General features: G+C 41.5%; 1 protein-coding gene across 1 annotated transcript in view; it reads left to right on the top strand.

Annotated features, from left to right (window-relative positions):
* The window catches only part of TMEM71 (transmembrane protein 71), a 122,518-nt gene that overhangs the window by 99,330 nt on the left and 10,111 nt on the right, over nucleotides 1–13,077 (top strand). Inside the window, exons 3-8 of the mRNA XM_056518648.1 lie at nucleotides 1,176–1,236; nucleotides 2,237–2,431; nucleotides 4,030–4,178; nucleotides 7,711–7,815; nucleotides 8,558–8,647; nucleotides 9,909–10,022. Coding sequence (XP_056374623.1) covers nucleotides 1,176–1,236; nucleotides 2,237–2,431; nucleotides 4,030–4,178; nucleotides 7,711–7,815; nucleotides 8,558–8,647; nucleotides 9,909–10,022 — 714 coding nt within the window. The remainder of the gene's footprint in view (nucleotides 1–1,175; nucleotides 1,237–2,236; nucleotides 2,432–4,029; nucleotides 4,179–7,710; nucleotides 7,816–8,557; nucleotides 8,648–9,908; nucleotides 10,023–13,077) is intronic.

Here is a 13,077-nt window from a genome sequence, read left to right as displayed (position 1 = left end):
GATAAGTGTCTGATTGTCCGATCTCCCATACGGGGCCCCTGCTCGGCCTCAGCTTTGCTCCTGTTGTGACGTTTCACACCCCGCACAGAAGCTGGTTGAAACCACGCGCCCTTCATTCATCTCTATGGGAGAGGCGAAGACACAGCACCAAAGGTTGTTCAGGCATGCTGGGAGTTGTAGTCTTGCAACAGCTGGAGGCACCCTGGTCGGAAACAGTGACCTACAGAGCTCTTGACCAATAGGCTGAACACTATGTTGATACATTTTACTTGCATTGATACATTGTATCATTTCACCACATCATTTTGTAAATCTCCCCCAACCTGATAAACCTTTATGTAAGTCCCATCCCTGCTAGGCCCTGCCATCTGATGCCCGTGCAGGCCCGGGGCGGAGTCTAACATTTGGGAAAATAATTGTCATGAAGGTAACAGCCATGGTCTGCTAGATGTAGAAACATTACTGTAACAGACAATACAGGGAGCGCAATGTTTCACATCTTAACAATGAAATGTCTCTTTAAGAGTTCACTAGTGATGTCATAATAACGTATGACATCATGCTGGTAAGTATAACTGCCTCAGGAACGGAGAGCCTTCTGACCATCTTAGACGTCAGTGTTTGCATCTTATCGGTTTAAGGCGTTTTTCGTGAGTCTGATCTCTAGGGTGATGTCACTGAATGCAAACATTCGTATTTACATTTAGAAGCTGATCTACTACTTCTCACAGCTGCCGTTTGTTACAGTGCATCAGTGTAGGTGAGGGTTATCGGTTTGGGGTCCGGGATAGAAGACATCCATAATACGTATTGGTAATACAGATTTATTTCAGATTAAATACCATCAGTAAAGACGTGGACAAAAATGTTGGTTCCCTCCTGTTAGGGCCGATTCGGCCCTAACAGGAGGGAACCAACATTTTTGTCCACTTCTTTACTGATGGTATTTAATCTGAAACAAATCTGTATTACCAATACGTATTATGGATGTATTTCCAGACAAATCCACATTGGCTTGACTTCTGCTGCACCAATGGGGCCCGGTGTTGTATCAGAGTTTTGGCAAGAGGGTCCTCAGGTTGTGGTGGTCCGGTCAGCCTCCAGTGGTCCTTCATGTGTTGCACAGTGTACACTCTCTCCACCGCTCTGACGTGTCACTCAACATTTTCTTACAGATTCATCCCTCTTCCAGGAGATCGCTCTTCTGCCGTACAGACTATTTGGACATTGCGCACGGTAAATATTAATGGCAAATGGGCTTTCCAACCTCGGTGTATGAAGTATCCAAACGGGTACACCAGTGGCCTCCAAACTGTGGACCTTCAGATGTTGCAAAACTACAACTCCCTGTATGCTGGGAGTTGTAGTTTTGCAACATCTCAAGGTCCACGGTTTGGGGACCACGGCTGTACAGGATAAGTACTGCCGGCGTCTTTTATAAGCACTTTAGGGAGGACAGTGTCCTCAGTGTAAGTGAATATGTTTCTCTACTGGCCATATGACCAAACACATTAGAATTTATTATACTTGCCTTTGTAGTATAAGGAGTCTCTGGATTCATATTCCCATCTACAATATGATTATTAGTGTTGCTCGCGAATATTCGCAATGACGAATATTCGTGTTTTTTTTTTTATTAAATTTTTTTTTCACAGTACACATCACAGTGATCATCCCTCTCTGCTTCCAGCTTGTGTGGTGTAAAGAAGACTCTAATACTACTGTGTGAGACTGGCGTGCGAATTTTCGCATATGCGAAAATTAGCATATGCAAAGTTTCGCATATTCGAATTTATGCATATGCTAATTTTTATATATGCTAATTTTCCCATATGCAATTTTTTTGCATATGCAAATTATCGCATATACGAAAATATGCTGCGAATATTACGAATATGCAAATTTCGCGAATATATGATGAATATTCGTCCATTTATTCGCGAAATATCGTGAATTCGAATATGGCCTATGCCACTCAACACTAATAATCATGCGATTGCAGCCATGATTAAGGACTATAGGTCGGAAACCCGTCAGCTCTACCCATCTACAGAATGAGTACACCTGATTGGCAGATTGGCATCCTATAAATTTGCCTCCCCCTATCGGGTTGCTGTGCTCTGTAAATGTTCTCGATCCAATAACCGTTTGGAATTTATGGCCCATTCAAAAACAACTGATATTTTATAGTGGTGGTAACATAATAACCCAACCTCTTGGCCTTGTTTTCTCTCAGAGATAACATAGACTCTCCCAAGATGCGCTCCCCAATTCCATCCAGTGATAATATGAGTCCCTGCCGGCACAGCCTACGGCTGCTTTCCAATGGTTACTACGTATGTGATGAAGACAGTTTCTGCTGGGATGATCTGGGCAACGTATCCTTCAGCCCTACACAATGTACAGTGTCTTACAAGGAGAACATGGTAAGGTAAGTGCCTCGACTGTATACTGGTCCATGATTCAAACTCCCAGGGCTGGGCTTGCTTTTACTATAGTAGAGGTATTTTTGCAAACACAAAGAAAATCACTCATGGTTCCTTCTACTTTTTCACCATCTGGTATTGTTTTATTTTCTTTCTTTCTGATATGAAGAACATAGAGTACTAACACAGCTTACAACATTTTTCGTAGCCACAGTATCTATAGGTTCAAGAGAGAGTCAGGATCTGACGCGCGACGTTTCATACCGAAACATCGCGTGTCAGATGTTGACTATAATGCTCCTCGGGGAGTGAACCCTCTGGAAGGAGAGGTCACCGAAGAAAGACCTGGCTGACAACAGATGGTGCTGGTGAGCACCAAGACTGGAAACTGGAACAGTTCAGGTGTCTTTAGCAAGATGCAGCAGAGCTGTAAGTGTGCAGGAGAAGGCAGTCTGAATCAATCCAGGAGAGCCAAAACAGGAACAGAAGATAAAGCAGGAACGAAGTCAAAAACAGGCCGAGGTCAATCAACTGGATACAGCAAGTCAGATAGCAGATGTCTAGCTCAAGGTGTAAACAATAGAAGATCAGGCACAGACTTGAAGTTCAGAGGCTCCTTATATAACAAGAACTAGAGTGTGATTGGTGAGAGGGCTGTATCATGGGCGTGCACAGATCTTCAGAGCAACTGAACCAGTGTGACCTCTCCTGGAGGCATCAGGAACAGCTGCAGATGCCACTGATCTTAGTTTGCAACGAGCAGGATGAGTCGTGCGTGCTGCACGTCCCCAGAAGACGTCGGCATTACACTGACTCTTGATCCTAGAGATACTGTGGCTATGAAAAATGTTGTAAGCTGTGTTAGTTCTCTATTTTCTTTATATCAGAAAGAAATAAAATAAAAGATTACCAGATGGCGAAGAAGTACAAGGAATCGTGAGTGCTTTTCTTTGTGTTTGCAAAAATACCTTTGTGCTATAGTAAAAGCAAGCCCAGCCCTGGGAGTTCGAATGATGTATTGATTGGGAGCAATAAGTGGAGCTCCACACCGCAGATTTAATTATTGAATATATGCACTAATAGACTGAGACTTTTTTTTTGTATGCTGGTGCATGCACATCAGAGTCCCACTGGGCTATTGCCTCGAGAAGTGTGGCTTTACCATCTGATGTGGTGATGGACTCTTTGTGGGTGGTGAAGTGCTCACCCATAATAGACACAAATGTAGCAGAGCTCAGTTGGCCATTTAACTCTTTGGGGCAACATTTTTAGAGTTAAAGTTTCCCTATAGTTGCAATAAAACTTAGTATGTGACAAAGTGACAGCATCATAAATGATAAAAATGGCTGCTGTAATACCCTGACTTCCTTCCCTCTCTTGCACATGTAGACCTAAGCAATAGGTGACCTCCTTAGATTTTGTTGGTGCTAACCATCCATAAGCCAAGTTATAGCAAGTCATCTTAGATCTGAGCGGTAGAGCTAGGATCAGACTAAACTTCCTTTGACCCTCTGATGGACCAGTCCGGCCATGGAGGTCATCAATATCTTGGACACCAATTCATTGAGCTTTAAGAGTAATAACACTTTTATTTTTCCAATAGAATTTTTAGGAAGAGACGAAGAACCCTGGTACAAAGACGTCTTGATCTTACATCTCATGGTCACCCTGAAGACAAGCGACCCCTGCATTATGAAGCCATAAATGACATTGACCCTCTTGTTGTTGAGGAAATCTGCCATTCCACCTCCGGTATTATGTTTGTTTAACTTGTTATAAGCAGAATTTCTTTTTTTTTTTTATAGAGGTTGATCAAACAGTGGCAATATAGAAGTTAGAGACAAGGCCATGGTACACAGGGACATAAATAACGTTTAAACAGGGTTTCTTCTGTCTTTATTCTTCAGTAACAAAACAAATACAGCCTTTACACTCAGGCATAAACACAAAAATAAATCCTGCTTGTCCAGCCTTACATATACAGATCTCTTCCTACCAGCCACCCAACACAATAATCAACAATGTGTTACACACACAGGTTAAAATGCCCTCTTTTGAGGCTGAAAACCTCTGGATTCAATCATACAAGTGATGATCTGTCTACAGCACCTGTGCTGATCTGGGCTTGCCAAATTTATGATATGCTTTGGCTTCCTCTTATCTTGTCCCCCTCCTTGACACTGATGAGGGCATTAGCATGCTGGCAGTTTGGGTGTCAGTTGATACAGCAGATTTAGGTTCATATTAACCCTAAAGAAGCACTGTCATGAAAAACTTTTTATATCTTCTAGTACTACTGATATGATGACTTCTTTTTTAAAATACAGTACATTTACAAATAAAAAATTTTGCTAAAAAATAAAAAATGAAAATAGCCGCCACTAGGGGTCATCTGTCTTTATGTAGACAGACTACTCTATATTTTGCAGCATGCTGGATACCGGCCGTAAAGTGTGTTGGTATCCAGTATAGGAGATCACCATTGATGGGGAACCACAAAGTATGACAGGTGTACCAGGGATGGCTGTATACAGTGGCAGTAATCTCTTATGAGACCTGTTCCTGCTGGATCTGGCCCTAAGGTCTGGGTAGAGTGAAGGCCGAGGTGCACAAGTGCCCTGGGAGTGGTGACCCCAGGGTGCCGGAACTCACTTGGGATTGGCAACCCCACTTGAAGGAAGGCAAGTAGCATGCACTTTTTCTCTCACTCTTCTGGGCACTCACTCTTAGTATCCCGGCTTTCCGGCTAGGATCGGGGAATTTTTATAGATCCGGTCAGATGTCTGGGCAGTATTACACTGCGCATATCCATTTATTTATTTATAAATTTTTTGTCACTGTGTCCACATTTTGTGTTCTGTTTGTTCACAAGGATTTGGTAGGGTGTGGTAGCCCTTCTGGGTGTCCCTCCTGCCGATCTAGGGGAGGTGTGTGTGGCCATGAGGTTCCTCACCTCCCTGCTATACCCCATGGCAACCCTGCTTTGGCAGGATGTCGAACCGGTTTTACTGGTTTCTTGGTGACAACCTGGTTAACGCCTAGTTGTCCGCTGGGAACACTTTTGGTCCCTTAGTAGCTTTGGGGAAAGGGGACATTGTACCTGGAACCTTGTAGGTGCTTTTTGGCCTGGAGGCGAAGGGTTTGGTTTGTTGGGGGGCCTCTCTCTTTTCGGTGAAGGGCTTGCGATAGACCGCATCCTCGTGCACAGTTTTTTGTGTAAACATTTGCACTTTTTACTTGCACTTGGGTGATTTGAGAGCATGTACCTCGGCTCTTCAATAAAAAAATAAAAATAAATAAATAGGAGATCACCATTGCACCACTACAGTCTTCAGCTGTTCCTAAACTACAACTCCCGTGATGGAAGTTGTAGTTTTGCAACAGCTGGGGGTACAATCTTTGTAAAACTCTGTTTTAGAGCTGTGTACTGAGGAGTAATCCACAGCGAGGGAGAGAGATGGACACGCCCCCTCCACAAGGAAAGAACAAAAAGCAAGAGAGCAACATATCAATGCTATTTGTTAGGGATATATAGGTCATAGACACATAAAAGTGATCAGGATTAGCTACTGAGTAACATATCACTTTTGGACCTACAGAATAAATATAAGGTGTCATTTTTACAGAAAAGTGCACTGCGTAGAAACAGAAGCCCCCAATAGTTACAAAATGGCGTTTTTTTTTTCAATTTCACCCCACAAATATATATATATATTTTTTTTTGTTTCGCCGCAGATTATGTTGTAAAATCAGTGATGTCAGTACAAAGTACAATTGGTGATGCAAAAAACAAGCCCTTATATGGGTCTGTAGGTGGAAAATTTAAAGCGTTATGAATTTTAGAAGGGGAGGAGGAAAAAGCGAAAGTGCAAAAACGAAAATTGGCCTCGTCCTTAAGGTCAAAATGGGCTTCGTCCCCAAGGGGTTACAGGTTTCATTTACTTTTGACAAATGATATGGGATTTACCCTTCCTCGTCAACATCCAGAGATATTGTAATGTCAGTGTTTGTTAGTTTTTGTTTTTTTCCATTTTAGGGCCTGTTCAGACTTTGTTTTTATGTATGAACAGTTTTCTGCGCTATTCTCCCTGGCTAGGGGTTAGTTATTGCTATTAGCCAATGGGAACTTGGGTGGTGCTATGTAAACCCCGAGCCTTGCTGAACTCTTTGCTGGTTATTAGTTTAACCTTTGCTATATTTATTTGTTTGAGTTTTAACCATGGTTGATTCCTGTTTATAATATTGATTTTAGTCTGCTTAGTTTTATGTACATCTGTCGGCTTTTAGTATGTCCGTTCTGTTTTTAGTACCTTGTCATGTCTTAGTCTGTGTTCACACTGTGAGTCTTGCTTTTACCCGTGCTCTGTATTTAGTATTCCTGTTTAGAGTCCTGACCAGTATTCCTCCATGTTTTTGAGTTTGGCTTTTGATGTTTTCTCTGGAGTCTATTTAGACTCATCCGGTTCTCAGTCTTGTGTTCCGTGTATTATATTTCTGTTTCCTTCTAGGCCAGTATCCTGATCACATGGTGGAGAGTGCCAGCTGGCTAGTAGTCTATTTGGCTTTGGTATTGATGTCCCTCCTTGTTTGGAGTGGGGAGTCTAATTTGTTCTTTGTTCAGTGTCCAGCGTGAACAGTGTTCTATGTTCTCTGACCTGTTTAGTGTTTTACATTCAGTTCATCCCCTGCATCTCCTGGTTTCTTCTGTATACTTATTCCATATCTAATCTTGTTCATTTATTCATATCTGCCATTTATCTTGATTCTGGTTTCTGAACTGTATGTTAGTACGCTATATCCTGCCCTATTTGAATATTTATATCCTGCCTGGTTTGTCTGGTTGTTTTCCCGTTACTTTTCTGACCTGTCCCTGAATATGTACTGTATCATTTGTGTACCTTTACGCCCAATGCACTTTAGTGCAGGGAGGGACTGGCTCCAAGTTGTCGATCCGCCGTTTAGGGCGGATGGGCAAGAGGCAGGGAGAGTGTTTCTAGGGACAGCTTAGGGCTCACTCTCCCTGTCCACCCCCGGTCATAACAGATATGGCTTCAGGGTCCCAATTCTAGTCACATTTCCTAGGGGCAGAAGCATACCTGTAGGGGCCGCAGAGGTCTCAGCTGCACTGGGGCCCTGATGCTTGAGGGGTTTCAAAGACCCCCTCTGCCATGTAAGAAACCACCAATATTATAAGTAGCATGTATTAGGTATGGAGCCTGTCATATTTTGCACTGGGGCCCAAGTTACACTTTTTTTTTCTTTTTACGATCTAAAAAAAATCTAGGTCTTTGTGATTCTGGGAACCCTGACCTATATGCTCCGACCCTCCTTGATTTAGCCGAGTCAGATGCAGACTACATATCATCTGGATATGCGCAACTCATGGAAGGTAAGTCTTAAATATTTTTTTGTGCATTTTGAGGCATTTAAACAACTGTAGTACTTCTCAAAATATGCTTTTTTATGTCTATTTTCTTTCCACTAAATTACATTGAATTCATGAAGTTGAATCACAAGTTTTTAATTTTTTTTTACCGCCGTAATTATAACAGTCAATCACCAGTTGCAGCAATGTCCTGCCTCAGCCGGTGGCTGGTGATTGGCTGAGCGCCAATGTGACCTTTTTACGTGGTTCAAATGCCAAAGTGAATTAGAGTAAGAATGTTTGTTGGATATTTTTCCTCAGCAGTCATAAATGCAAAAACTAGAGGGAACCTGTCGTCAGGTTTTATCCACCTAAGTGTTCCCACCCTTTGCTGTCCGGGCATGCTGGGAGTTGCAGTTTTGCAACAGCTTGAGACACACTGGTTGGCAAACAATGGTCTACAGATATAAAAACTATTTATCAGATATATAAACAACACATGTCATTAAGGTTTTTTAGATTGGGGTGGGTGTGGGGACCAATGGTCTTTCAGTGATGTGCCTTCTGGCCCGCCCCCGCAGAACATGATGATGCGTGTGGACATGAAGACATGCTCACACTGAGGATAAAGAGCGATGTGAACATGCCGCTCTATATTGTGGGCACAGACATACTTAGGAACCTAATGCTTTACTTTTTTAAATGTTTCATGTTTTTCTATTGTTTCACATGTTCCTGTTGTGTTTTGTGTGTTTGTGTTCTCCAGAAAAAAGCCTGATGACTTTACCTCATCCCAGTAATTCTACCAAGATGCCAGAACCTGAGAACTCTGGAACCCCCAAAATTGGGAATAATGGTAGGTGCCTGCTTTGCATATTGTATATAAATAGTATAGATTATTTATAGAACACAAAGCAGATTTTTTAATGTTCATGTAGCCTAAGGGGATTTGTTTTTTGCATAATGAGTAAGGCTGGGTTCAAATATTTCCGGCATCCAAAATCTAGACGCAACTGATTCCACAACTGATGACAAGATGCAGGCAGCAGAACGTTCTCCACAGCGTCTCCAGACTCTGTCACGTCTGTCACATGTGCTCAGTGTGAACCTGCTTTCATCTGTGAAGAGCACAGGGCGCCAGTGGTGAATTTGCCAATCTTGGTGTTCTCTGACAGATGCCAAACGTCCTGCACGGTGTTGGGCTGTAAGCAAAACCCCCACCTGTGGACGTCGGGCCCTCATACCACCCTCATGGAGTCTGTTTCTGACTGTGTGAGTGGACACATGCACATTTGTTGCCTGCTGGAGGTCATTTTGCAGGGCTCTGGCAGTGCTCCTCCTTACACAAAGGCAGAGGTAGCGGTCCTGCTGCTGGGTTGCTGCCCTCCTACGTCCTCCTCCACGTCTCCTGATGTACTGGCCTGTCTCCTGGTAGCGCCTCCATGCTCTGGACACTACGCTGACAGACACAGCAAACCTTCTTGCCACAGCTCGCACTGATGTGCCATCCTGGATGAGCTGCACTACCTGAGCCACTTCTGTGGGTTGTAGACTCCGTCTCATGCTACCACTAGAGTGAAAGCACCGCCAGCATTCAAAAGTGACCAAAACAACATGGGAACTGAGAAGTGGTCTGTGGTCACCACCTGCAGAGCCACTCCTTTATTGGGGGTGTCTTTCTAATTGCCTATAATTTCTACCTGTTGTCTGTTCCGTTTGCACAACAGCATGTGAAATTGATTGTCAGTGTTGCTTCCTGAGTGGACAGTGGGAGTTCTATTGTGTTGTTTAAGTGTTCCCTTTAATTTTTTGAGCAGTGTATGTGAACCCAGCCTTATATTTTTAAATGGTGCCATTTTGGGTTTTATACCCAATAGCCTCTCCTGACCTGTCTGTTTCAGTAAATACTTATATTTCCTCCTATTATAACAATTCAGTATCATGTCTTCTTATTGATCTGTGTTGTGCTGCTCCTCTGTTACTCTTCCTCTTGTATCACTAAATAGTCAACTGGGTGTATCAGTTGGGGTTGTGTTGGGGGGGACCAAGTTGGATAATAAGTTAGATTACCCATATGACTGCATGTTACCCATATACGATTTAATTTTGTAAATCAGGAAATGCAGATTTGATGGAGCTTATAGGACGTTTTACCTGCGTGGAAGAGAAAGACAAAGGGGATCACCAGCCTGGCCGCGTTGCCTGTGGTGGATACATGCTGGTGAACAATGGTAAGACCTTATGGCTATTCTTATAGTGGCCAGTAAGGGGCTCCACAAGAGCCGCTGCATGGACTTCTTATCCCTTAGATCAGTGTTTCCCAATAGTGTTGAGCACGAATATTCATAATGCGAATTATTATCGCGAATATCGACATTTTGCGAAAATTTTTAATATAGTGCTCTACATTCGTAATGAAGAATATTTTTTATTTTTTTTTTTTCACATGCAAATTTGTATGCGACTTTTCGCATTGGGAATAAAAAAGTGAACGAACATAGAGAATATGCACATTTCGCGAACATAGGACGAATAATCGTCAATATATTCGGGAAATATCGCCAATTCGAATATGGCCCCTGCCGCTCATCACTATAATTCCCAACCAGGGTGCCTCCAGCTGTTGCAAAACTCTAACTCCCAACATGCCCGGACAGCCATCGGTTGTCCGGGCATGCTGGGAGTTGTAGTTTTGCAACAGCTGGAGGCACCATAGTTGGGTTACACTGCCTTAGATAATGCTGCTCTCAATAAATAACATATTATGTTATTATTTTGGGAAATACCAATCATGTTTTTGTTTTGTTTTTGTTTTATTTATTAATTTTTTATTTAAAAATAACTCAGAAAGGGGATAGAAAAGGGACTGGCATGCTGCTCCTAATCCCCTAAATGTTGCTGTTAACAACAAATAAGAAAATATTTTCAGATTTTGGGCAATACCATTCATTGTTTGTTTTTGTTACGTATGTTATATTTTTTCTATAAAAATGTTTTATTTTTAGAATTTTTTGTTATAGACGCAGAGGTGGAGGCATGGCATGCTGCTCATAATCCCTTGAATGTTGCTGTTAGCAATCAATAACATCATATATATATATATATATATATATATATATATATATATATATATATATAATTGTTTATTTTTTTTTTTTTTTTTTTTAACAAGAAAAGAAAACTACATGAAATAATATTGTGGTACATTTTTTTATTTCACTTTTTATTTAGAATTTTTATTATAGAGGCTGGGGGTGGGAAGCGGTGGCTGGAGGAGGGACTGGCATGTTGCTCCTAATATCTCAAAGATGTTGCTCTTAGCAATAAATTACATAATATTTTATTATTTTGGGCAATACCAGTCATGTTTTTTTGGTTGTATGTTGGATTTTTTTAACTTTGATTTTATTATTATTATTATTTATTTATTTATTTTTTTGTACAATTTTTATTACTGGGGGAGGGGATAGAAGAGGGACTAGCATGCTGCTCCTAACTAGAGATGAGCGAATTTACAGTAAATTCGATTCGTCACGAACTTCTCGGCTCGGCAGTTGATGACTTTTCCTGCATAAATTAGTTCAGCTTTCAGGTGCTCCGGCGGGCTGGAAAAGGTGGATACAGCCCTAGGAGACTGTTTCCTAGGAATGTATCCACCTTTTCCAGCCGACCGGAGCACCTGAAAGCTGAACTAATTTGTGCAGGATAAATCATCAACTGCCGAGCCGAGAAGTTCGTGACGAATCAAATTTACTGTAAATTCACTCGTCTCTACTCCTAACCCCTTAGATGTTTCTGTTAGCAATAAATAGCAATATTTTAATATTTTGGACAATACCAATCATTGTTTTTTGTTACATATGTTAGATTTTTTTTATTTCAATTTTTTTTTCTAGAATTCTTATTATAAACTGAGGTGGATGCATGTTGGCTGGAAGAGAGACTGTCAGGCATGCTGCTTATAATAATCAATAACATAATACTGTATTTCAATATTTCATAATATTGTATTATTTCGGGAAATAGCAATCATGTTTTTTTTTGTATGGTAGAATTTTTTTATTTAGATTTTATTATAATTTTTTTTTTTTACAATTTTTATTACTGAGGGAGGGGATAGAAGAGGGACTAGCATGCTGCTCCTAACCCCTTAGATGTTTCTGTTAGCAATAAATAGCAATATTTTAATATTTTGGACAATACCAATCATTGTTTGTTTTTGTCACATATGTTAGATTTTATTTTATTTTCTCCAATTTTTTATTTTTTGAATTTTTATTATAGACTGAGGTGGAGGCATGGTAGCTGGAAGAGAGACTGTCAGGCATGCTGCTCATAATCCCTTGAGTACCACAGTGCTCTCTGCTGACACCTCTGTCCGTATCAGGAACTGACCAGAGCAAGAGCAAATCCCCATAGCAAACCTCTCCTGCTCTGGACAGTTCCTGACATGGACAGAGGTGTCAGCAGAGAGCACTGTGGTCAGACTGAAAAGAACTACATAACTTCCTCTGTAGCATACAGCAGCTGATAAGTACTGGAAGAATTAAGATTTTTATATAGAAGTAATTTACAAATCTGTTTAACTTTCTGGCACCAGTTGATTAGAATTTTTTTTTTCCCACCAAAGTACCCCTTTAACTTGGCAGATTCCCCTGCAGCGCCACCACAGGAAAAATAAAGCATTACACTGATCCTATTAAAATGAAGGGGCTGCAAAATGCATGGATGTGCCTGATTCTCTAGTGCAGTGGTCTCCAAACTGTGGCCCTCCAGGTGTTGCAAAACTACAATTCCCAGCATGCCCGGAAAGCCAATGGCTGTAGCCCCTCTACATTTAGTTAGTAGATGTAAATATTCCTGTGCGTACAGCTGATACTTTAATATGCACTACAGCTCCCAGCAGCCTATTGGATTATCTATGGTTAAAGGGGTATAGAGATGAGCAAACTTACAGTAAATTCGATTCGTCACGAACTTCTCAGCTCGGCAGTTGATAACTTATCCTGCATAAATTAGTTCAGCTTTCCGATGCTCCGGTGGGCTGGAAAAGGTGGATACAGTCCTAGGAGACTCTTTCCTAGGACTGTATCCACCTTTTCCAGCCCACCGGAGCACCGGAAAGCTGAACTCATTTATGCAGGAAAAGTCATCAACTGCCGAGCCGAGAAGTTCGTGACGAATCGAATTTACTGTAAGTTCGCTCATCTCTAAAGGGGTGCTCTGGCGGAAAACTTTTTTTTTTTTTTTTTAATCAACTGGTGCCAGAAAGTTAAACAGATTTGT

Source organism: Hyla sarda, chromosome 5 (genome assembly GCF_029499605.1).
Source record: "Hyla sarda isolate aHylSar1 chromosome 5, aHylSar1.hap1, whole genome shotgun sequence".
In the NCBI taxonomy this organism is placed as follows: Eukaryota; Metazoa; Chordata; class Amphibia; order Anura; family Hylidae; genus Hyla; species Hyla sarda.
The sequence above is the reverse complement of the archived record's forward strand: the minus strand, read 5'-3'. Positions and strand labels throughout refer to the sequence as shown.